General features: G+C 40.9%; 1 protein-coding gene across 1 annotated transcript; it reads left to right on the forward strand.

The window, feature by feature from the left end:
• Window positions 1-540: 540 nt before the first annotated feature.
• On the forward strand, window positions 541-24781 carry PLAC8L1 (PLAC8 like 1). The gene is made up of 4 exons (XM_055428734.2): window positions 541-3832; window positions 10582-10718; window positions 22989-23125; window positions 24374-24781. The coding sequence occupies exons 1-4, from the start codon at window positions 3711-3713 to the stop codon at window positions 24512-24514; spliced, it is 537 nt and encodes a 178-aa protein (XP_055284709.1). The 5' UTR covers window positions 541-3710; the 3' UTR covers window positions 24515-24781.
• The last annotated feature ends 44 nt before the right edge of the window (window positions 24782-24825 follow it).

Here is a 24825-nt window from a genome sequence, read left to right on the forward strand (position 1 = left end):
AGGAGTAGTTAATGTCTTTTCACTTTGGAGAAGTAAGTGGTAGTTTATTTTATCCCTTGTTTTCCTTATACTGGAGTTAGGTCTAGAACTGTGCTGTCCAGTCATGTGTCTATCAGTTCAGTTCAGTCGCTCAGCCGTGTCCGACTCTCCGCGACCCCATGAATCACAGCACGCCTTGAAATATGAGTATTCTGAATTGAGCCGTGAGGTAAAAGCAGAGAATACCCTTTAGATTTCAAAGACTTACTGTGACAAAGAGAACATAGAATACCTCAATAATAATTTTCTTTTATGTTGATTATATGCTAAAATATATTTTGAATAAATTGGATTAAATATGTTAAAGTTAATGTCATTGATTTTGTTTTACTTTTTAAAAAAGGGCTACTGGGAAACTTTAAATTGCATATGTGACTTGCATTTTATTTCTGTTGGACAGCATGGTCTGTAGATAATGAGGTTTAGGTTAAACATTGCTTCCTGTTGTCCCACTCTTAGTGATGCTAAATTTTATAATTTCTTAAACCCTTCATTTTAAAGATACATTTTGATTTTGATCACTTGCAGAACTTTCCATTATAAAGGTATATATTTTTTAATCACTTTCAGAATTTTTGTTGTAAAGATACATTTTGAGTATTTCTCCAGAGTTAAGATCGGTTATTCCTTTTACAAATGCATATCTGTAGAGTGATGATTTGGCATTTTGGGAATATTCTATTCTCAATTTTTTGTCTCACGGTTTTATTACCCCAATGCTTTCCTGAATAAATTACGTTGGAGACTGTGAAAAATGGTGATTTTCTAATGCCAAAATATTACCAAACCAAACCTGGGTTTGCTTGTCTGCTGTGCAGCAAAGCCAATTTACTGACACTGGGTTGTGATGAAGGGAAGTACAGCTTTATTTGTGGGGTGCCAAGCAGGTTTAATGGGCTTCCCTGCTGGCTCAGTGCTAAAGAATGTGTCTGCAGTGCAGGAGACCCAGGTTCGACCCCTGGGTCGGGAAGATCCCCTGGAGAAAGGAATGGCAACCCACTCCAGTATTCTTGCCTAGAGAATTCTGTGGACAGAGGAACCTGGTGGGCTACTGTCCGTGGGGTCACAGAGTCGGACGCGACCGAGTGATTAACACACAAGCAGGGATAATGAACGGGCAGCTTGTGCTCAAAGACCGGAACTCTCTGATGGCTTTTAAGTAAGAGTTTTTAAAGACAACATTTGGGGTGAGGGTTGTAGCTCCTTCACTTTCTTCTGATTGGTTGATGGTGAAATAACAGACTAATGTTTTGGGAATCTTAATCATCAGCTTTCTCATTCCAGCTAGTTTCAGGTTTCTATGCTTATGATTAGCAGATAATCACCGTCTTCTACCAGGTTAGGGGAGGGGGTGCTTAGTTTCTGCAGAAAAACTCGAAAATGTGCATCAGATTGTTAGGTATATCCTTTGAGGAGCTAGGTCTCTGTTTTCTCACTGAACTGTTTGCTTTTCCTTTGTTTTTGCATTCCCTCACTCCCGTAATTAGTAATTGCCTTAGTCTACTAGTGGGAAGGCGTAGGAGACTAAAGGCATTTATTGCAAATAAAAAACAGGGAACATGGAGGGATTTCTGTACCTGAGAGGCCCCTGCAATATCCTGCTCAATTTCAGTACCCCCTTTCTTTGATACTCCTTAATCCTGAGGGGAAGAGGGGCTGAACAAGAAAAAAAAGGCTTTTTTGTAGTGTGGTAAGTCATGAACTCAGCAAGGGAATTCTGTTTTAGGGGACTGGGTTTCAGCTATCATTTCTTTTCCATAAATAGTTGTTATTCTTCTATAAAGAAGAACATTATTTTTTCTTCTTTCTCTTTTTCATTTATTTTTTAGGTGAAAGAGCTGTGTGGCATGTGGATTGGTCACTTTATTCAACAAACACTGTGCTGTGCTCAATTGCTCAGACGTGTCCAACTCTTTGCAACCCCATGAACTGCAGCCCACCAGGCTCCTCTGTCCATGGGGATTCTCCAGGCAAGAATATTGGAGTTGGTTGCCATGCCCTTCTCCAGGGAATCTTCCCAATCCAGCAATCTGAACCCAGATATTCCACCCTGTAGGCAGATTCTTTACCAACTGAGCCACCAGGGAAGCCCTGTACAACAGATATTTGATGAGAGAAGCTGGGACAAATTAAATTTTAAAATATGGAGTTAGCTTATGTTGCTCATTCTTCAAAGGAATCTTATTCTAAATCTTTTTGCAACACTCAAGTCAGTCAGTTCAGTTGTTCAGTCGTGTCCGACTCTTTGCGACCCCATGAATCACAGCACGTCAGGCCTCCCTGTCCATCACCAACTCCCGGAGTTCACTCAAACTCATGTCCATCGAGTCGGTGATGCCATCCAGCCATCTCATTCTCTGTCGTCCCCTTCTCCTCCCGCCCCCAACCTTTCCTAGCATCAGAGTCTTTTCAAGTGAGTCAACTCTTCACAACATTAGTACTTCTTAAATTCTGTTATTCTTATAACCTTGAATTTTCATAGATAGCACATTTATTCAACAAATTATGGAGTGCTTATTGTTTCAGACACTGTGTTAAGCACTTGAAATAGAGTGGTGATCAACATGGCTGTCTTTCATGTAGGATTCATCCTTAGAGTTAAGAAGACAATGAATGCTGCCCGGACCAGTGAATGAAGGCAGTTATGAAGCTATATCTGAAGGATCTTGATTGGGAGGGGTTATATAGGCTTTTGCTAACAACTGCGTTCATGTAAATGCTTTGAAGTTCAGAACCTTAAACAGTCATTCTTATGGTTCTGATGAGAGGAATGTACAGTGTAGTTGGCTCCTATTGTCTTTCTAGTGTAACACTGAATTGTGATTGCAGACCTTTCCCCTCAATGTGCAATTTTCTTGAATTTTTCTTCTTTGGGAACATTTTTCTAGTGTTTCTGGTGTCCATGTCTCTATAAGGTGTGCATCAGAGGCTCCTAAGACCCTGAAGATGCAGAGCAGTAGGGAGGCAATCACCAGCCAAGCCCTGCCTTGTTCACTACATTCCATTTGGGCCATGTAGGGAATAGGCAGTACCATTCTCCTGCTGTAATCAAAGAAGTCCATGGAGAAGTAGGAGACTTCTAGAAATTGTGAAAATCCTTAGAGACTTGGGACAACTTATCATAGCTTAAACTGTAGAAAACCACCTTTTATTAGATGGTTTCAAGCATGATCTCTGGGCTTAAATGCCTTCTGTTTCTGTTCTCAGGTTCTGGGACTCATTTCTTCTTGCTGAATTGAACCAGCAGCCTTGGGGATGATGAGAGGCCCCTCCCTATTGCTTCTCAGCTACAAAGCATGGCTGAAATCTGTAGCCTCTGAGTCCCCTAAGGAAAGGTCAAGTGATGCTTAGCTAGATAAATGTTTGCTAAAGTTATCTCTTAAAGGGATTTTTTCCACTGAAGAGAAGTTTTCTTTTTATTTAACTTACGCTATACCTTCAGCAGTATCTCCTTTCATGTTAGTAAGATGGCCTTGCCCATAGTTAGGTGTGTACCTGTCTTTAAAGAAATAAGATGCCTGTCAGTTACACTGCTATGACCTCAGGTTCCAGAATATCAAGGCAACATTCTTTAGGTGTTTCATTTTGGATTGAACCTAAGTTTAGAATCAGTCAGCTTATTGTTGAAGGGAAAAAGGATATCCCAAGTGACAAGAAAATACCTATTAACTATGGATTGGTTTGGAAATTACTTCTCTAAGTTTCCTGAGGATGTTTCCTTTCTCAACACACGTGCACCTCTGTTTTCACTCATATCATCTGAAGATGAACAACATTTTATCTCCAACTTGAGGTAGGAAGTAGGGTGATTTTTACCCCCAGCTTTCGCTCTTTGGTTGGAATATCAAATCAATCTCCTCTTATAAGGAGCCAGGAAAAAGAAAACTGGTCTCAGGGAGAAAGTAGCTGCTATCATTTCCCATGTGTACTTGAAAGGGGGGCAACTGACTAGTTCTTCCTGGCCTTGCTTGGCTGGTGAAAAGAGAAGAGCTGACTTGGATGAAAGGGTGTCCGTATATTCTTAACTTAAAATGATGAATCCTAATCAAGTGAAACTTTATTTCTGGTGGCTGCCAGTAATTTCTACCCTTTTGAAATCAAAACTCAAGAGTCTTGACTTTAGTTAAGAGTTTGAAGTAATCAAGGAGGCCTCAGTGGAAGGCAGAATAAATTCTTAGTGCTGCAAGTCTCAATAAGGAAGATGGTGACATGAACACCACCCACCCCCCTGCCCCCAGTCAAAGCATCAGATGTGTGGGGACATGCAGTGGGGAGTGTGTTTAGCTGCCCGAAGAGGTGAAGGTTAGAGTGAGGGTGAAATGGGGGAAGGCTGTGTGTGTCATCCAGCTCTCAGCACTCACTATTAGGAGCTGATAACGAGAATGACTGGAGTCAGCCTCCTGCCTTCCACCGGTTGAAGCCCCTCTCCGCTGCTTTCCCTTTTGGTGACAAACCCTCTTGGTCTGCCTGGGGCTGTCCATCCTGGGAAAACCCTTAGGACAGGGAAAACTGGAATGATTAGTCCCCCTGATTGAATTTTGAGGTATTTGGGTAGCACATGTGACCACTGAGAAAATGCCCCAGGTCTGCTTCCTCTGTTACTAGTTTTCAGAAGTACATATGAGCAAGATCCTTAATTTAAATAATAACAGTAGCTACTATCTACTATATGCCAAGTACCTGGTGTTTAATCCTCAGCGCAACTTTGTAAGTAGGTAGGATATTTTAAATCCAGTTTTATGCAAGAGGAGACCAGTCCTTAAGGACTGGGACAGTTCATGTTTTCCAAGGTCAAACAACTAGGATGCAGCTGAACCACATTTGACTTTAGTGTGTCTAAGTCTAAGCTCTGTCCCCTTTGCACTAGTTGAAGAAGTTGCTGGATTTGGTGGCAAACGGTTAGCTGTTCAGGTTGAGAAACTCTGTGACCATCAGCTTTACCCACTGCTTCCAAACTCATTCCTCTTAATGGTAGTATAAGATTCTAACTATAGAATATAGAGTAATATACAGAGTTAAAAGCTGTGTGTGCGTGTGTGCTTAGTCATATCCAATTCTCCTCAGTCCATGGGATTCTCAAGGCAAGAATATTGGAGGGGATTGCCTTGCTCTCCTCCAGAGGATCTTCCTGACCCAGGATCTGAACCCATGTCTCCTGTGTCTTTTGCGTTGGTTGGCGGGTTCTTTACCTGCTGAGCCATTGTGTGTGGGTGTGCTCAGTACCGCCCAACTCTTTGTGACCCTACGGACCATAGCCCATCAGGCTCCTCTGTCCATGGGACTCTCCAGGCAAGAATACTGGAGTGGGTTGCCATGTCCTCCTCCAGGGGATCTTCCCTACCCAGGGATCTAACCCTTGTCTCCTGTGTCTCTTCCATTGGCAGGTGGGTTCTTTACCGCTAGCGCCACCTAGGAAGCCCCCACTTAGCCACTGGGGAAGCCCAAAATCTGTGCGGTTCAGTTCAGTTGCTCAGTTATGTCTGACTCTTTGTGACCCCCATGGACTGCAGCATGCTAGGCCTCCCTGTTCATCACCAATTCCCGGAGTTTACTCAAACTCATGTCCATTGAGTCGGTGATGCCATCCAACCACTTCATCCTCTGTCGTCCCCTTCTCCTACTATCATCAGTCTTTCCCAGCATCAGTGTCTTTACAAATGAGTCAGTTCTTTGCATCAGGTGGCCAAAGTATTGGAGTTTCAGCTTCAGCATCAGTCCTTCCAATGAATATTCAATACTGATTTCCTTTAGGATGGACTGGTTGGATCTCCTTGCAGTCCATGGGACTCCCAAGAGTCTTCTCCAACACCACAGTTCAAAAGCATCAATTCTTTGGCGCTCAACTTTCTTTATAGTCCAACTCTCACCATACATGACTACTGGAAAAACCATAGCTTTGACTAGACAGACCTTTGTTGGCAAAGTAATGTCTGCTTTGTAATATGCTGTCTAGGTTAGTCATAACTTTTCTTCCCAGGAGTAAGCATCTTTTAATTTCATGGCTGCAGTCACCGTCTGCAGTGTTTTTGGAGCTCCCAAAAGTAAAGTCTGTTACTGTTTCCACTGTTTCCCCATCTATTTGCCTTGAAGTGATGGGACTAGATGCCATGATCTTAGTTTTCTGAATGTTGAGTCTTAAGCCAACTTTTTTACTTTAGTCGTGTCCAAAATCTGTGCAGGAAGCTACAATAACTACTTTCGTTTGGTACCTGTAGCAGCCCCTGAATAACTATTCAATTTTTAAAGGAACTACAGAGTAACTGGCACATAGCAGATGCTCACTTAAGGGTAGCTATGCTTATTTTAATTTTAACACATGAGCTATTATCTTGAACTGAAATGTTTTAGCTAATGCATGTCAATTAAAACATAAAAATGGCCAAAGATTCAGAAAATGCCAGGAAAAAAATAATACAGTTCTTGAGTTCAAAATTAAGCAAACACATACACACAAAAACCAACTATTTTTTCCCCCACCAAGGAAAAGCTATCTCAGTTATTTGATTTGGAATACAGGAGAGGCTTCCTTGCCATAATGAGGTGTTACACATATAATGCTGAGGTAGAAGCAGAAAATTCTCTTCTAGGGCTCCAAGCTATAAGTACATTTCTGGGGAAAATCTAATCTAGGGGCTCAGCTCTAAGAATTTCCTTTACTAAAATCATTGGAAATTCTTAGTGTAATAATGGAAGTCCCAACTTGTAGGGATCACATTAAGAGGTAGATGCACTGGGTAGTGTGGAGGCATGTATGCTTTTAGGCTACTCTCAATAAAAACTTCATGTTTTTATGTAATCAGTTCACACCTGAGAGTTGTGCCTTTGCTAGAGGATGAAGCACAGTTATGGTCACACAATTTATAGCTATATTTGAGGAGGACGGGGAGCCTGGTGGGCTTCCGTCTATGGGGTCACACAGAGTCGGACACGACTGAAGTGACTTAGCAGCAGCAGCATAACAGATATAACTTGTTGAAGGTGAAAGAGGAGAGTAGAAAGGCTGGTTTATAACTCAACATTCATAAAACTAAGATCATGGCATCCAGTCCCATCATTTCAGGGCAAATAGAAGGGGAAAAAGTAGAAGCAGTGATAGATTTTCTTTTCTTTAATCACTGTGGACAGTGACTGCAGCCATGAAATTAAAAGACACTTACTCCTTTGGAAGGAAAGTTAGGACAAACCTAGACAGCATATTAAAAAGCAGAGACATTACTTTGCCAACAAAGGTCCATCTAGTCAAAACTATGGTTTTTCCAGTAGTCATGTACAGATGTGAGAGTTGGACCATAAAGAAGGTTGAAGGCCAAAGAATTGGTTTTTGAACTGCGATGTTGGAGAAGACTCTTGACAAGAGTCCCTTGGATTGCAAGGAGATCAAACCAGTCAATCCTAAAGGAAATCAACCCTGAATATTCATTGGAAGGACTGATGCTGAAGCTGAAGCTCTAATACTTTGGCCACCTGATGTGAAAAGCCAACTCATTGGAAAAGACCCTGACGCTGAGAAAGACTGAAGGCAGGAGCAAAAGGGGATGACAGGATGAGATGGTTAAATAGCATCACCAACTCAGTGGACATGAAATTTAAGCAAACTCTGGGAGATAATGAAGGACAGGGAAACCTGGCACGCTGTAGTCCATGGGGTCACAAAGAGTTGGACACAACTGAGCAACTGAGCAATAATAACAATATAACAGAAGAGATACATAAATTCAGTTTTATCCAATTCAACAAATGTGTACCCACTAGGTTTCAAGGAGGTACCCCTTGACTTCAGGGAGTTCACATGGAAGTAGAGGAGATAAGATAAATATCGAGGTAGTTTTTCTAGGACCAATCTGAAATCTTCATAGGGCCTTAGTCTGCTCAGACTTTCATGACAAAATACCACAGACTGGTTGCTCACAGAACAGATACTTTTCACAGTGCCGGAGGCTGGAAGTCTAAAATCAGGATGCCAGCATGGTTGTGTCCTTGTGAAGACTCTTCCTGGTTTGCAGCCTTCTCATTGTGTTTTTACATGGCCTTTCCTCTCTTATAGGCCAGTAATCCTAATGGACCAGGATCCCACCTCTATTCCTCATTTAACCTTAATTGTCTCCTCAAAGCCCTGTCTCAAAACATTGGAGGCTAGCTAGGTCTTCAACATATGAATTTGGGGGGATATAATTCAGTCTATAACAACAGGCCCTAACCCACATCATAAAAAATATATTAAAATGCACCCATACCAAATGTTATACCCATTATTATTATTATTATTTTGCTGCATAGTATGTGAAAGAATTTTTATAATTCTGCTTTTGAAATTTTTGGGCTCTGAATAATTTATGATCGGCTGCTATTGCTTAGCAGTCAGTCATTCTTGGAATTTTTTTTTTTGGTGTTGCAAAATTAGAAAATCATCAATTGTTTTCAAATGTAATGAAATACTACATCTGAATTCCAAATTTGACCTTAATGAGATAGATACGATACTAGATTTTTATGTTTAATTGGGCATTAACTAACTTATACTTTGGAGTTTTTATATTTTGTAGCCAATATATTTTTTCCAGGTCTCAAAAGCTTCTGTAGGCTCTTGTAAAGCTTGCTAGGCCCTATGCTTTGTCTATAGTGTCAAATGGACGAAAGGGTGGGGATGTCTGTTGGCTCTGCTTCACACTCCTAGGTAGGTCACTCCTAACTTTCTTCGCTCTTCCAAACTCTGGTGTGGCGTTCCCAGCTGATGTGTCTCAATGGTGCTATAGCCTGGCTGTGTTCCAAGCACCCTTGTCCCTTCCACCCCACCTCATAGTCTGTTTTTCTTGCCATCTCTGTTACATTGACATCACCATCTACCTGGTAGGAGACTCAGAAGCCACTGCAGTGATCATAAGTCTCCCAAGTCTACCTGTTTCAGGTTTCAAGCTGTTATTAGGATGACTACATGGGAATTGCCTGGAAACTTTGAATACCGATTTCTATGCCTCATCCCTGGAGTCCTGTGTAGTGGTCTTGGGGCTTGGGTATAATAGGACTTGGGAATTTTTATCTTTTTTTTAGCAAGCTAATGTGCTGTTAGGTTTGAGAAGGTGTGGACTTGGGCAGTATTGGTGAAATGTTAAAAAAGAGATGTGGATCTTCATAACAAGAACAATGTTCCCTATCTTATGATAACATGAAATCCCATTGGCTTTAATGTTCCAAATCAGAGGTTCTCAAAAGACTCCCCAGCTGTTTCCAAAATGCCCCCAGAGTGTTGCCTTAAGGATGTTCAGGAGCATTCTCTCCTGGCCTCTAGTCTTTGTGTTCCAGAATAGGAAATGGCAGCCCACTCCAGTATTCTTGCCTGGGAAACCCCACGAACAGAGGAGTCTGGCAGGCTATAGCCTGTGGTGTCACAAAGAGTCAGCCATGATTTAGTGACTGAGCATGCACGCCCTGTAACAACAGCTATTACAGGAAGAAATTCTGCTGTCTCTTTATTTTCTCTCAAGTATGAGGTAGGCTCTCTATTTCTTCATAACACATCAGAGACCAAGTGCAAACTCATAATGAAGCTTGCTAAAAGAGCAGAGCAAAACAGAATAACTTCTATTATGTATAGGCTCAGATGCATTTTCAGCCCCTCTACCCCACTCTTGACCCACCCCTTCCAAGGCCAGACAACAGCTTATCCTTCACTCTAGTACTCATTCCAGATATATCCCTATGGTAAGAGTTCAGGCAAAACTAACTTTCAGTCCAAGAAAGAGATGGAAATTTTTTCTCACCTTGCTGTTGAAGCCTGTCCCCTGGGCCTGATTTTTTATTTCAGAATGATTGAGCAGAATAGCTGTGCTCTTCAGGGAAAATCAAACCAAAGCTGTACTTTGTGGCTGCATTAGGACAATCATATATACAGTAGTTTGGTATTGAGATATATTCTGAAGTCCAGATTATTCACTTAAATGATACTGTCCAACTTCAATAGCCTTGTCCAGATTTAGATGTATGTACACTTAGTCTAATCCTTTATTTGTCTTTTCATTAAGGGTTCAAAATCTTTGCAGTATAGCCTTACTCATGGTCACCTTGTTACACATGCTCTGGGCACAGTAAAGGAATTATGTGTTTTTCAGTTGATATAATAACTGTATATGGAAGTTTTTTCTTCTTAAATTTGAACAAACAGAAAGCAGAGAGGTTAAGCAGCTTAACCAAGGTCAAGCTTCCAGGAAGGGGCACACTGAGGTTTGAACTGAGGCCCCTTGGTTCCAAATCTGTGAATGTAACTATTATGAAACACAAGAGGCACTGAAATAGTAGACTGAATATTGAGTTTGAGTAACGGGACTTGGAATAGTAATGCCATTAATTAAAATGGGGCGAAAAATCGGAAGAGGTGGTGTGATGGAGGAGGGGGGCGGGAGATGGTAAGGTCAGCTTGGGCTATGGAATAAGAGCCACTGGGCATCATTGGGTCCTTGTCTCTCAATCACTCTGTCCTGGCTTGATGAGTATCTTTCTGAATCATCTTCTTTGTTTCCAAGTTAATCACCATCCTTGACTCTCCAGGAGCTGTGCACCAGCCCAGGCTGTGGTGAAGCAGCCTGTCCGGGGAGCCAGAAGCAGGACAGCAATCACAGCCTTTGTCCAGACTGGTGGGGACTGGAGCACTGGCCTCTTCAGTGTCTGCAGAGATAGGAGAATCTGTATGTTTTTTCTCTTCCTTTAAGTTCTTTACTATTTTCTTTCCTGAGACACCAGTAGGTAGGAAAACAACGTTAGGTGCAAGGACAGAAATTAAATGGTTTCAGACTAATTGGACTAATATTCTAGTGACTCAAATATACTCCTTGGCAGGAAGAATTTTGCTTTCAGTGATGTGGATGTTTTGAAAGAGTAAGTGGTGACTTAAAAGATTTTTTAAATGACAAAAGCCACTGTAAACAAAGATGCACAAAATGGGCTCCCTTGTCTGGAGCTGATGGAGCATAAATTATTACAGGTTTCTTGGTGAATGGCTAGTAATACCTGTAAAAACAACCTCAAGTGTGATGTAGCCTTTGACCTAGTAATTACATTTTTAGGCATTTAGTCTAAGGAAACAAATCATGTGCAAGGTTTTAGCAGCATCATTAAAATTGGCAGCACTGGGTTATTGTAGCAACAATCTAGAACAAAGTATTCAATGGGGGCTTCCATGCCATAAATTATTATACAGCCATGAAAAGTCATATTGTAGAATGATACTTACTGAGATGGAAAATGCTGGGATACATTTTTAAGTTAAAGAATCAGATTGTAAAACCATACACATTAGACATTATTTGGGGGAGGATATTTAGAGAAATATCTGGAAGGGTACAAATAGAAATGCTTACAGCAGTTGTCTCCAGATAATATGCTAATGAATAATTTTTCTTTTCACTTATTTCTAGTATTTCTGTGAGGAAAGTGTATTACTCTTATAACAGTAAGACCAATCATAAAAAGAAGCTCCCTTTGTTGACTGAAATCTTTTCAGATGCTGGTTTAGTGGTGAGGAAGTACCAGCAATACTGTCCTCTACTGCATGATTTTCCCCTGGGTTAAAGTTCAAAGCACATGGATTCTATTTTTACTGTAGGGCATTCTGACTGGTCTCTGGTACCACCTGTCAGTATCCTTTTCCAGGACCTGATGCTCTTGCCCTAAGGAGTAACTTGGTCACAGAATCTTTTTTTTGGTGGGGGCGGGGGCAGTTTGCTTTCTGATGGATGAGGGCTAGTCTCTTAAGTTCAATAGACTTTAATATTTTCAAAGAATATGGCTTCCCACCCTGTAGAGGCTCTGGCAATGTCTGAATTTGTCTTAAAGTCTCACAGGATGTATCAACCAGGGAGCTCTGAGCCATTATCCAATCCCAGGCTTATTCAGCTGGGTCTTGCTAAGTCAAAAGTTCTAAACCATTTTTGGTATTCTGATCATCCAAGCCTGAGCCTTCACTGTTTGCCTGGGCCTCACAGACAAGAGACCTTCCAGTGCTAAACCATACCTTCCGTTGCTGTCCCTTTGACCATCTGACCCAGAGCCCAGCAGATTTCTTCCTGCCACTGCTACCCATGTGAACTCCTGACCAGACAATTATGGCAGCTGTTCTCTGATTCTCTCAGGATTCTTCCTGGTTCTTGTCCACACTCTCTGATTTGGTCGTTACCCAGTATTGTAGTACAGGGAAGGCAGAATAACCATAGGGAGATAACAGAGACCTTACCCCAGTCTGGGAACTGGATGATTTTCCTTTCATAGCTTGTAGCTGGTGATTGGGAGTTGGGGTATCAATGCATTTCCAAGTAGAGCAAAGCTTGAAATATAATGTAGTGGTTAGGAGAACACATTTGTATTGGGTATAGTCCTCGCCTTGAATCTTAACTCTGCCTCTTACTGGCAATTTGACCTTGAACAAATTCTCAGAGTCTTCATTTTTCCACTTCTAAGATGAGGGTAAATAAAGGTGCCCACCTTAAAGATTGTCAAGATTAAAGCAGATAATGCATAGAACCCACTCAAGAACACTGGTCTGGAACATAACTGGATCAGAGTCTTTCTTGGTTGCCTACTATATTGGGTTAAACACTCCCCTCAAAATTCCTGTCCACCTATAGGCTCTGCATGTGCCCTTATTTAGAAACAGTCTTGCATTGTTGTCAAGTTAAAAAGAGTTTATGCTAGATTAGGGTGGGCTCTAATCCAATGATTGGTATTCTTAAGGAAATTTGGACACACACAGAGCAAAGATTGCCATGTGAAGACAGGCACAGATTAAATAATGCATCTGTAAGCCAGAGACGGTCAAGGAGCGCCAGCAACCACCAGGAGTTTGGAGACAAGCATGGAAAAGACTTTCCCCAGAGCTTCCAGAGGACCAACTCTGCCAACACATTGACTTCAGACTTCTAGCCTCCAGAATTCTCCAGTGAGAGAATACTTTCTATTGTACTGAGACGTCCAGTCTGTGGTATTTTGTTATGGCAGCCCTAGGAAATTAATACTGAAACAAACATTGAATTTCATTAGGCGGCTATGGGGCAGTTCACAAAATCAGGAAATAAATGAAAACCTGTGCTTATGAGGGACAAGATGCATTATCAGGAGATAGTTGGCAAACTGGTCAACTCCAAACATTTTAAACCTTATGCTTTCCTGTCTGAGAATTACTCTGTCAGCAAAGGAGCCCAGTTTGCCTAGCCTAAGTCATGCCTGCTGCTTGACCAGGCCAGGGCATTTTGAGTGACAGTTCTCCCACTATGGCTGGCAATAGGGAAGGGGTATTTTCCTAAATTCACTACTGGGGTGTGTTACCATGAACACGCCCCCTCCCCACTGCAATAATACACAGAAATGACCTTAGTAGATCTCAAGTATTAATATTGGTATTTTAATTTTTATCTTCCAGCATGTTGGGAACAAAGAGTAGAATCAGGAGACTTAGACTAGCTGCTGCCTAATTCCAAGAGTACTTAAAAAAGGCTGATCAAAGAAAGGACTGTTCACCACCCCCTCCACCTTAAACATTGTTTCACTGCTTAGCTCTGCACCCCACCCCCAACAGTGTTCCAGAGAGCCGGCACACTGGGTCTTCTGGGTCCCTGCTTGTTCATTTGAGAGCCCATTCTAGGAGCCAGGGAGGAAGGAAGGACATGTGAAGAATACAGTATTCTTTACAGTTGGATGTGGCCTGCACAGGAGAGGCCATGGATATTATAGTACCAGGTGATTGCAAATGTTCTGTGTCCTAACTGATCTTCCCTAGATGGGCCTCTGCTTCATGACTGCTCATAGTGTCTCTAAGCTCATGTCTCACCAGAAAACTTAAAGGCAGTATGACTTTATACACTGGTTGTCTGCACTGCAGTTCCCAGGACGCAGCTGCAGCACTAGTGCCATGAGTGGTGGATTTTTTTCCTTCTTTGTTTAAAAGGTTTACTTCACCCATAAAGTTTTATTTCAAGCAAATCACTGTGACAGTAGTTGTGGCAAACTAGGAAACAAAAGGGAGATCTTCTTTCCATGACTTTGTTTCACATCAGGTTCCCATCCTGGGAATGGTGTTTTGCATTAAGTGCTGAGAATGACTGCTACAATTTGTCATCCATTAAGCAAAGGGTACATTATGAGCAGTGATGATTTCCATTTATTTTTGACATTTTGATTCTTCATTTAATTGCGATTCTATTTTTTAAACTGCCTCCCTCTTCCCACCTCAGCTCTTTCATCTGAATTCACACTGCACAGGGATTAGAAATAGGTGCTTCTGTGTCCTCTGAAGATGTGGCTTCTGAAAGCTCAGATGAGAAGATGAAGCCAAGATGAAATAAGTGGCTGCGAAATGGCTTCATGGGTGAAAGGCTGGCCGTTCCAACTGGGGATGTTTGTGATGTTGTCTCAGAGGAGGTTGATGTGGAAGGTGTAATCAACCTGGGTTTATAATTCAGCCAGCATTTACCTATGTATAGTCATGTGATACCGGAGAAGGCAATGGCAAGCCACTCCAGTACTCTTGCCTGGAAAATCCCATGGATGGAGGAGCCTGGTGGGCTGCAGTCCATGGGGTCGCTAGGGGTCGGACACGACTGAGCGACTTCACTTTCACTTTTCACTTTCACACATTGGAGAAGGAAATGGCAACCCACTCCAGTGTTCTTGCCTGGAGAATCCCAGGGACGGGGGAGCCTGGTGTACTTCCATCTATGGGGTCACACAGAGTCGGACACGACTGAAGTGACTTAGCAGCAGCAGCAGCAGTCATGTGATACATGTGATAGGTGTTACAGACATAATAGTGAATAAGACAGAGATGGTTTCTGAGAGGAGATAGGCAATAAGCAAATAGATAAAATAATTGCAGTGGTGCTAAGTGCCATGGAGGAAATAAACAGGGTGTTTTGAGAGGAAATTATAGGGGGTAAGTAAAGGATGGCATCTCTGGGGAACTGACTTAAGCTGATTCCTGAAAGATGGGAAACAGTCAGCCACTAAGACCACCTTCCCTGTGGAGGCACCACAAATGTCAGGCAGCAAAGAGCTTTGTGTGGACAAGCAATCATCAGATGCCCAAGGTGGGGAGGGGGAAGCAGGCCAGGAATTTCTCTTCGGTTTTCTGGAAGAGGAAGAGGCATGAAAAGGCCCCAGACCGTGAGTCACATCCCTGAACTGTATACTGTATACCGTCTGCAAGCAGTGACAACTGGTCATGCTCACTGGTGTTGCCCAGCAGAGATCTGACAAATAGGGGCACTTATGAATATTTCCTGAACGACAGACACATCAATAAATGAATTTTAACCTGTATTCTCACTTGCTTCCTTCTTTCCTGTACTTCACTGAAACAATCATACAAACAGGGTCAGAAGGGATATTGAAGTCACCTGGTCTGGGCCCTCACCAGCTTGTCTAAGTTCCCCCTACAGGAGGCCTGGCAAGGAACTGACAGCCTTGGCTTTCTGAACATTTCTGGGGAGGAGGGCTCCTCTCCCTTTGAACCTGCTCAGTGCTTAAAAAAATGATTTTGAATAGATTACCAGGCACATGGTACAAAATTCAAAAGTACCTGTCCTTTTAGTATATGAAGAGCAGGAAGTCCATCCCTGTTTTCCCGTGCTGCCCAGTTCTCCCCAGAGACCATCACTCTTACCTGAGCCCCAATGTAGTCTGTAAAGATATAAACCATTTTAATGAAGATAGATTAATTTTTTTTATTAGAAAAGTATCATATAATCATGGGAATAAAGAAAAACATGAAAGGCTATAAAAGAAGAAAGCAGTACCTTATAATTCCAGCCACCAGAGATAAACATTGTTAATATTTCAGTATCTATCCTTCCAGATTTTTTCTGTATATGTGGTATATATAATTGATGCAAATAATGGAATTATAAACACACAATTCTGCATCTTTATTTTGTTTTAATTTCACAATATAGGTGATCAGGCCATATCAGCCCTTCTGGAACTAATATTTTAAATGGCTGCGTAGATTCCACTGTATGAATGTACCATAATTCATTTATCCACAAATTCTTATTAGCAGACCTTTTTGTGGTTTCCAGATGTTTTGCTATTCAAACCAGTGCTCTGTGAATATACTCATATAGGTGCCATTTGGTATGTGTGTCCATTGATCTGTTGGGTAATTGCTAAGGAGTAAACCTGCTAAAGCTGAAACTCCAATACTTTGTCCACCTCATGCGACGAGTTGACTCACTGGAAAAGACTCTGATGCTGGGAAGGATTAGGAGCGGGAGGAGAAGGGGATGACAGAGAATGACATGACTGGATGGCATCACCGACTCGGTGGACATGAGTTTGAGTGAATTCCGGGAGTTGGTGGTGGACAGGGAGGCCTGGCGTGCTGTGATTCATGGGGTCGCGGAAAGTCAGACACGACTGAGCGACTGAACTGAACTGAACTGAACTGAACTGAACTGAAACCTGCTGGTCAAATAGCATGTCCCATTTTACATCTCGACCAATGTTGCCAAACAGCTCTCCATTTAGAAGTTGTACTAATTTATACTCCCACCCACCTCAATGTATGAACAAGCTCTATTCCTTTTTTAAGCATCTTTTTTTGTTAGGTGATTCTGCCTTTTTGTAATAACTGATCTGAAATGTGCCTCGCTGCTGTTTCCACCCACCTTTCCTGCTTCTGCTCCCTGGGGCTCCACATGGTTCTGTGTGTCTCCTTTTTATCTTGACTCCCCCTGTGAGTTAGAGGGATGAATAGTGAGCCACATTCCATGCTTGAGGGTGGAGTTCATGTCAGAGAACAGGCCAGGAATATTTAGGCTGTGGGAGTTGACATAACCACCAGGCCTTTGAGTTTAAGAGGAAGAGGCTGAATTTATGGCTTGGATCTTCTTGACCCTGAGTTCTTTTACAAAAAAAAAATTTATATATATATATATACATATCTATATTTATATGTATGTATTGGGATATATATGTTATTTCTATATGCTTCTTTTATTAAAAATTGGAACATTACAGAAAACAGAACCATGTCACTCTTTTTCTTTTACATATGCATCTATTAGTAATATATACTACTGCTTTGTAGCTCTTTAAACAAAGCATAAATGGTATTATGCTATAATACTATCATGCAGTTTGATTTTTTTAACTCAAAATATATCTTGGAGATTTATTCCTGTTGTTACTTAATTTATCTTTCACTGCATTCTTAATCATCCCCTAGTATGATTTACACCATCATGGTTTATTTACGCTTTCATCTATCAATGTACACTTGTTTTAAATTTTAAGTCACAAATAATGCAGCACTGGATATCCTTGTACCTGCCTCTTTGTGTGCATGTGTAAGCATTACTCTTATACGTGGAATTACTGTATCCCAGAGTATCTAAAAATTTTACTTAATTCAGCCACGTTGCTTTTGAAAGTGATTGTGCCAATTTCCACTCCCATCTGTGTGGGGAGTACCTATTTCTCTACGGTGTCCCACAACATTTGATATTAAAAAAATTAAGAAAAATGCAGCATTCTTATTGGTAATAAATGGTTTCTGATTGTCAATATGCAATTCCCTGATTACTAATGATGTTGAACAACTTTTCATGTTTGTTATTGGCCATTTGTGTTTCTTGTTTAGTGAATTACCTATTTGTGTCTTATGTTCATTTTCTTCTTTTGTCTAATCCTTTATATATTGATTTGTAGGATTTCTCTGTATATTCTGGATACTAAACCTTGGTCTGTGATATAGGTAGCAGAATTTCCTCCGAGAGTCTCCTTCAGACAAAGGATTCCATCATCCTGCCCTGAGCAAGGATCTTTCATTTCCTAAAGAAGTTGCATAATTTCAGCCTGTCCCACAGAAATAAATACCAAGTGGCCGTAGTGAGGGCACTGACTTGGAACACACAACTCCACAGTTGTTTACTAGATAAATACATAAAATGTGAGAACATGTGGCATATGTGTTATGTGTAGTAGTTGAGACTTTGGAGTCAGACTTACTTGAGTTCAAACATGGCCTCTGCACCTTCCTAATAAATGTATAAACTTGGGCAAATAGCTTAAATCCTCTGGGCTTTAGATTGCTCATCTGTAAAATGGGCCTAGTAAGAGTAAATTTTATAGGATTGTTGTGAGAATTAAGTGAGTTAATCCATGCAAAGTACTTTTAGCAGGGTTTGGCACGTGGTAAAATCTATGTAATTACCAGCTATTATGTAATAAAACTATGGCTTTTATAGTGCTTTGTTTTTATTATATCTGGCTTCTGTCCCAAGGTAATTGAATTTTGGGTGTGTTTCCTTGGTATCTATTACTGCCTCATAATGAACACTAAGAGAACGTGGCTATACAATGGGAAGGCTTAAAAATAAAATTAACAGCATGTGTTATTTAAAAAGACATATGAGTCATAAAAATAAGGTACAAGAATTCCAGTGCTCAAAACAACATCTTTACAAAAGGCTTATGAAGGATGGTGGGCATTTCTTTGTCAGTTAAAATGGTACGGTGCAGGCAATTGTATAAACACAATTTATTACTCACTTAGCTTGCCAGCTTTATAATTATGCAACTTTGATTAATTTTTTATTTGCAGAGATACACACTACTGTATTTTGTAATTGATGCATAAAATGAGTTTTGGTTGACTTCTATATACCATGATTTCAAAGTTCCCTAAATCAGGGCTGCATACCATATTACCACTCTGAACTCAGGGTTTGTTCATGGGCCACTTGCTATCCTCTGACCTGTTCGTACCAGTTGTCAGTGCTGTGTGGGGCCTGCTGATCTTGCTAGGAGTAATGATTTTTTAAAATGTGGGATGAAACATCCTAGACTTAATCAAGGCTGAATTTAGTGTTTGCTTTGGGCCAAGTGATGACTGCAATACATAATCTAGCAATTATCTCAAGATTCCTGATGAAAGAGAGGAAATAGACCCTCTGTTCCTGGAAGGTAGGCTGCTCCTTGTCCTTCTCCCACTCCAGCCTCATGCCCTTTGTGCGCATGTGCTTCCTCACCCCTTACATGAAATGGAAGAAGTCCAGAATTCAGGCATGTCCCCTGGAGGTTCTAAGATAAAACAGCATTCCTAGATATCTGCTTATTTGTCACTGAAACTGGGAGTGGGACTCTGTACTCCTGACTGTTGAAGAGGGAGGGAGGGATGAGGAGTCAGAGATGTTGACAGGGTATTCTTTTTTTTATTTTAATTTATTTATTTTAATTGGAGGCTAATTACTTTATAATATTGTAGTGGTTTTTGCCATACATTGACATGAATCAGCCATGGGTGTACATGTGTTCCCCATCCTGAACCCCCCTTCCACATCCCTCCCCATCCCATCCTCTGGGTCATCCCAGTGCACCAGCCCCGAGCACCCTGTCTCATGCATCAAACCTGGACAGGCGGTCTATTTCACATATGATAATTATACATGTTTTAATGCTATTCTCTCAGATCATCCCACCCTCGCCTTCTCCCACAGAGTCCAAAAGACTGTTCTATACATCTGTGTGTCTTGCTGTCTCACATACAGGGTTATTGTTACCATCTTTCTAAATTCCATATATATGCGTTAGTATACTTCATTGGTCTTTTATTTCTGGCTTACTTCACTCTAGGCTCCAGTTTCATCCACCTCATTAGAACTGATTCAAATGTGTTCTTTTAAATGGCTGAGTAATATTCCATTGTGTATATGTACCACAGCTGCCTTATCCATTCGTCTGCTGATGGACATCTAGGTTGCTTCCATGTCCTGGCTATTATAAACAGTGCTGCAATAAACACTGGGATACACGTGTCTCTTTCAGTTCTGGATTCCTCAGTGTATATGCCCAGCAGTGGGACTGCTGGGTTATATGGCAGTTCTATTTACAGTTTTTTAAGGAATCTCCACACTGTTCACAGTGGCTGTACTAGTTTGCATTCCCACCAACAGTGTAAGAGGGTTCCCTTTTCTCCACACCCTCTCCAGCATTTATTGTTTGTAGATTTTTGGATAACAGCCATTGTGATCTGCATGAGATGGTACCTCATTGTGGTTTTGATTTGCATTTCTCTGATGATGAGTGATGTGGAGCATCTTTTCATGTGTTTGTTCGCCATCTGTATGTCTTCTTTGGAGAAATGTCTGTTTAGTTCTTTGGTCCATTTTTTGATTGGGTCGTTTATTTTTCTGGAATTCAGCTGCAGGAGTTGCTTGTGTATTTTTGAGATTAATTCTTTGTCAGTTGCTTCATTTGCTATTATTTTCTCCCATTCTGAAGGCTCTCTTTTCACCTCGCTTATAGTTTCCTTCGTTGTGCAAAAGCTTTTAAGTTTAATTAGGTCCCATTTGTTTATTTTTGCTTTTATTCCCATTACTCTGGGAGGTGGGTCATAGAGGATCCTGCTGTGATTTATGTCGGAGAGTGTTTTGCATATGTTTTCTTCTAGGAGTTTTATAGTTTCTGGGTTACATTTAGATCTTTAATCCATTTTGAGTTTATTTTTGTGTAGTATGGTGTTAGAAAGTGTTCTAGTTTCATTCTTTTACAAGTGGTTGGCCAGTTTTCCCAGCATCACTTATTAAAGAGATTGTCTTTTCTCCATTGTATATTCTTGCTTCCTTTGTCAAAGATAAGGTGTCCATAGGTGCGTGGATTTATCTCTGGGCTTTCTATTTTGCCCCATTGATCTATACTTCTATCTTTGTGCCAGTACTGTACTGTCTTGATGACTGTAGCTTTGTAGCATAGCCTGAAGTCAGGCAGGTTGATTCCTCCAGTTCCATTCTTCTTTCTCAAGATTGCTTTGGCTATTAGAGGTTTTTTTTGTATTTCCATACAAATTGTGAAATTATTTGTTCTAGTTCTGTGAAAAATACCGTTGGTAGCTTGATAGGGATTGCATTGAATCTATAGATTGCTTTGGGTAGTATATGTATTTTCACTATATTGATTCTTCTAATATGCTAGTGATATGGTATGTGAGCCTTTGTGTCTGTTGTACTAGGAGGCTATGAACACTGCCATGTCACACTCATTAGAATGAATAAAATAAAAAAAGACTGATGATAGCAAATGTTGGTGAGGCTGGTGGAACAACAAACTCTCATATGTTGCTGGTGGGAATGTAAAGTGGCACAAATACTTTGAAGAACTCTTTGTGAATTTCTGGTAAAATTAAATTTACATCTACCCCATGACCTAGCAATTCCACCTCCAGGAATCCATCCAAGTGAAATGGAAGTGTCTGTCCACATAAATACTTGTGTATGAATGTTCAAAGTACTTAACCATAATAGCAAAAAATGGAATTATCAGTTGGAAAATGGATAAATGATTTATAGAACATTTATAGAACATATTGTGGAGTTACTACTCAACAATAAAAAGAACAAAGTACAGATGCCTATAACAACATAGATGAATCTCAAGAAACATGTGGTTGAACAAAAGACAGTTATGAAAGTAAACATGATCCATTTATATGAAGTTCACAAAGAGGTAAAACCCCTTAATGGGAATAGAAATCAGAATAGTGATCATGTCTGGAGTGGGGCAGAGAAGGCAATGGCAAGCCACTCCAGTACTCTTGCCTAGAAAATCCCATGGGTGGGGGACCCTGGTAGGCTGCAGTCCATGGGGTCGCTAAGGGTCGGACACGACTGAGTGACTTCACTTTTCACTTTCACACATTGGAGAAGGAAATGGCAACCCACTCCAGTGTTCTTGCCTGGAGAATCCCAGGGATGGGGGAGCCTGGTGGGCTTCCATCTATGGGGTCACACAGAGTCGGACACGACTGAGGTGACTTAGCAGCAGTAGCAGCAGCTGGAGTAGGGTGGGAGGACTGGGATCATCCGGGAAGGGACATAAGGAGCTCTCTGGGGTGAGGGCAGTGTTCTACATGTTTGGGTACTTTGGTGATTGTGAGTGTCACAACTCATCCAACCCAATGTTTATTGTCTGTGAATTTTCTTGTATATAAATTATGCCTCAATTACATATTTATTGAATACATTTTTAAAGGTTATGGTTAAATTTTTTTTTTGCTCTTTCGAAGTTCAGATTGCTTGTATTCATCAAGGTTGTCATCTTTTGCAATGATGTTAACATTTTAATCATTTACCAGGGATTTATAACCTGCGGTCCAATGATAGCTTTTAATGGATCCTTGAACCCTGTGAAACTGAATGCACAATTTTGCATTTCTGTGTGCATGTATTTTTCTTTTCCCTTAAAAGTTCATAGCTATCACTGTATACTTAAGAGGGTCATGACCCCAAAATGTATTTAAAACAGAACTTCTGTGTTAATGGTTCATGGAGGATGTGTAGGGAATGGTATCAGTAAGTTAAAGATGAATGAATGAATAAATGATCAACTGTTTCCAGTATATGTTTGAGGAATCAAGCTTCTACTAGTTTACAGGTTAAAACTACAGGTGTTAGTGGCTCCATGCAACTGCAAACATTAGAGAAACCTTCAGGCCTGAGAAATAGAATAAAGTCTTGATAAGAATAGCAGGCAGAATCAGTGTATCATAAAAGAGCTTTCAATCACATATATAAAAAAGATGCCTGCTATTCAGAAGTATTATATACTGTGTCTATTTTAAATATTGAAATTAGATAGATGAACATAATAGAAGCAACACATGTTTCAACTATAAAAATTATTTAATGCTTTTCTCTTGACAGTAAAAACAATTACTGTAGTGAACATTAAGAGAATTGTAGCAGGTTCAGCTTTGCCAATGTTTAACAAAAGAAGACAATTTTGATGTGGCTCAGTTATGGCAATTTTCATACACTGAGTTTTGAGAATTGGTTATTCATCCTCAATCCCTGATTGTAGGGAGACAAAGCAGCATTAAATTGATGGCATAGGGTTGTAAAGGCTCTTTGAGATGTGAAGTGGCTCCAAGCACCTCTGAGAACCTTGACTTGCTTTTATGTGATTATTGACAGGTTTCTGTGGTCTCTTTTGTCCCATGTGTCTTGAGTGTGACACCGCCAGGCATTATGGAGAGTGTTTTTGTTGGCCATTGTTACCTGGGTCCACCTTTGCACTGAGAATTGGCACTAGAGAGAGACATAAAATATGGGTAAGTGTGTTTGGATGTATATGAGAACCTGGATGGATGCCTTTCAAACCTGTGATTATTTTTTATAAATGAGGTGTAGGTGAGGATATTAAAAACACCATACATAGTGGAAGGCTTTGGGAAAGGAAAGGGAAGAAATTACTCATTTCACTTGTTACTAGGATGTATATTAAACCAAAATGCCACATTTTGAAGGGTATTTCCAAGGGAAACCTATTATAATTAGATTGTTGGCCAATGAGCCCCTTCTGTTTCTCTCTTATTACATCAAGAGAAGACAGTTATTGTTGTTTAGTCACCCAGTTGTGTCCAACTCTGCGACCCTATGGACTGCAGCACTCCAGGCCTCCCTGATCCTCACCATCTCCTGAAGTTTGCCCAAGTTCATGTCCATTGTATTGGTGACGCCATCCAGCCATCTCATCCTCTGTCATCTCCTCCTGCCCTCAATCTTTCCAATGATGACAGGTGGACATGCACCAAATTTGAAGGATCAACTTGGGATAATCTCACTTAAAATGTAGACTCTCTGGCATACACAGAATTCACTTAGGGGATTCCCTGAGGACACTTCAAAGAACCAGACAATTTCCAGTGTGGTTGAGACTGAGGTACAAGAAGAAACTGAGGACAGACAGTCATACCTACTCAGATGTGGACAGATAAAAAGGCATCTTTTTATCTATTCTTGTGAAATGATCCCTAAGATGTATATTTAGCAAAAGAATATATATGTAAAATATAATGTGTACATATCTGTATATATCTGTATACCTAGACTTAGAATTTATCTGGAAGTCTATATAAGAACTGCCCACAATGGTGGTCTCCTGACAGGTAACTGGGTGGCCAGGGGGATTTACTTTTTACTTCCTCTCCCTTCTTACTGTGGGAATTTTGGATCATGTATACTTATTACTCCAAATAAGTAAATAAAATGATTAATTATAAATTTTAAGTTCTAAGAGAAAAAAAGATGTTGACAGAGAATTTTCTGTCAGTGAGACAGTGTTTTTCAAGTACGAAGCCCTGAGGCCAGTCTCTGAATTGCATTGATTGATTAGCAGTTGAGGTGCTTGACACCTGAGTAACCCTGGTGGAACTGTGTCCATGGGCAATGACTTCAGGGTGGTGGTGGGTCTTGGGAGCAGTGGATGGGATGGACCATGAGGTAATACGGTGGAGGTCCCCAGGTAGCAGAACTGAGCCTGTGTGATGGCACCAGAACATACACGGTTTCTCCTCTAGGGCACCCTGTGTGAGGACTGGCTGGCAGTGTACTGTTGCTGGCCTTGCTCCATCTGCCAGGTGGCCCGGGAACTCAAGGTGAGGACCTCCCAACTCTATGAAATCTATACGGCTCCTTCGACCAAAGAAACTTTTATTTGATAGAGCAAGAAAACTCCTCCTTCCTCACTTCCCCACAGCCTCCTCTTAAATCCCTCTTGGTGGAGAGATTGTTCTTAAGTTTTCACTGAAGTAGTATGAAAATAAATGGTTTCCCACAACTGTGTTTACTGTTGTCCTTTCTTCACACATACCCCCTGATGAAGACACTTATTTGTCTGAAGTTGCTGTCCCAGCTCGGCCATGTTAGTCAGGTTAGAGAGGTAAGCTTTGTGTCCTCCACACCCTGCCTGGAGTTTGGAAGGTTGAATTCCCACCCTCCCACCCCCATCTTCCCCTTTCACAAGGGATGT

This window comes from Moschus berezovskii, chromosome 8, assembly GCF_049115385.1.
Source record: "Moschus berezovskii isolate FMDL1 chromosome 8, NW_MosBer_1.0, whole genome shotgun sequence".
Classification (NCBI taxonomy): Eukaryota; Metazoa; Chordata; class Mammalia; order Artiodactyla; family Moschidae; genus Moschus; species Moschus berezovskii.

Bases quoted from the DNA above. Each gene is read 5' to 3' on its own strand.
- PLAC8L1 (XM_055428734.2), top strand. From the start codon at position 3,711: ATGGATTGGTTTGGAAATTACTTCTCTAAGTTTCCTGAGGATGTTTCC. The intron at 3,833-10,581 runs GTAGGAAGTAGG...TTGACTCTCCAG, and splicing joins CATTTTATCTCCAACTTGAG to GAGCTGTGCACCAGCCCAGG. The intron at 23,126-24,373 runs GTAAGTGTGTTT...TTTCTCCTCTAG, and splicing joins GAGAGAGACATAAAATATGG to GGCACCCTGTGTGAGGACTG.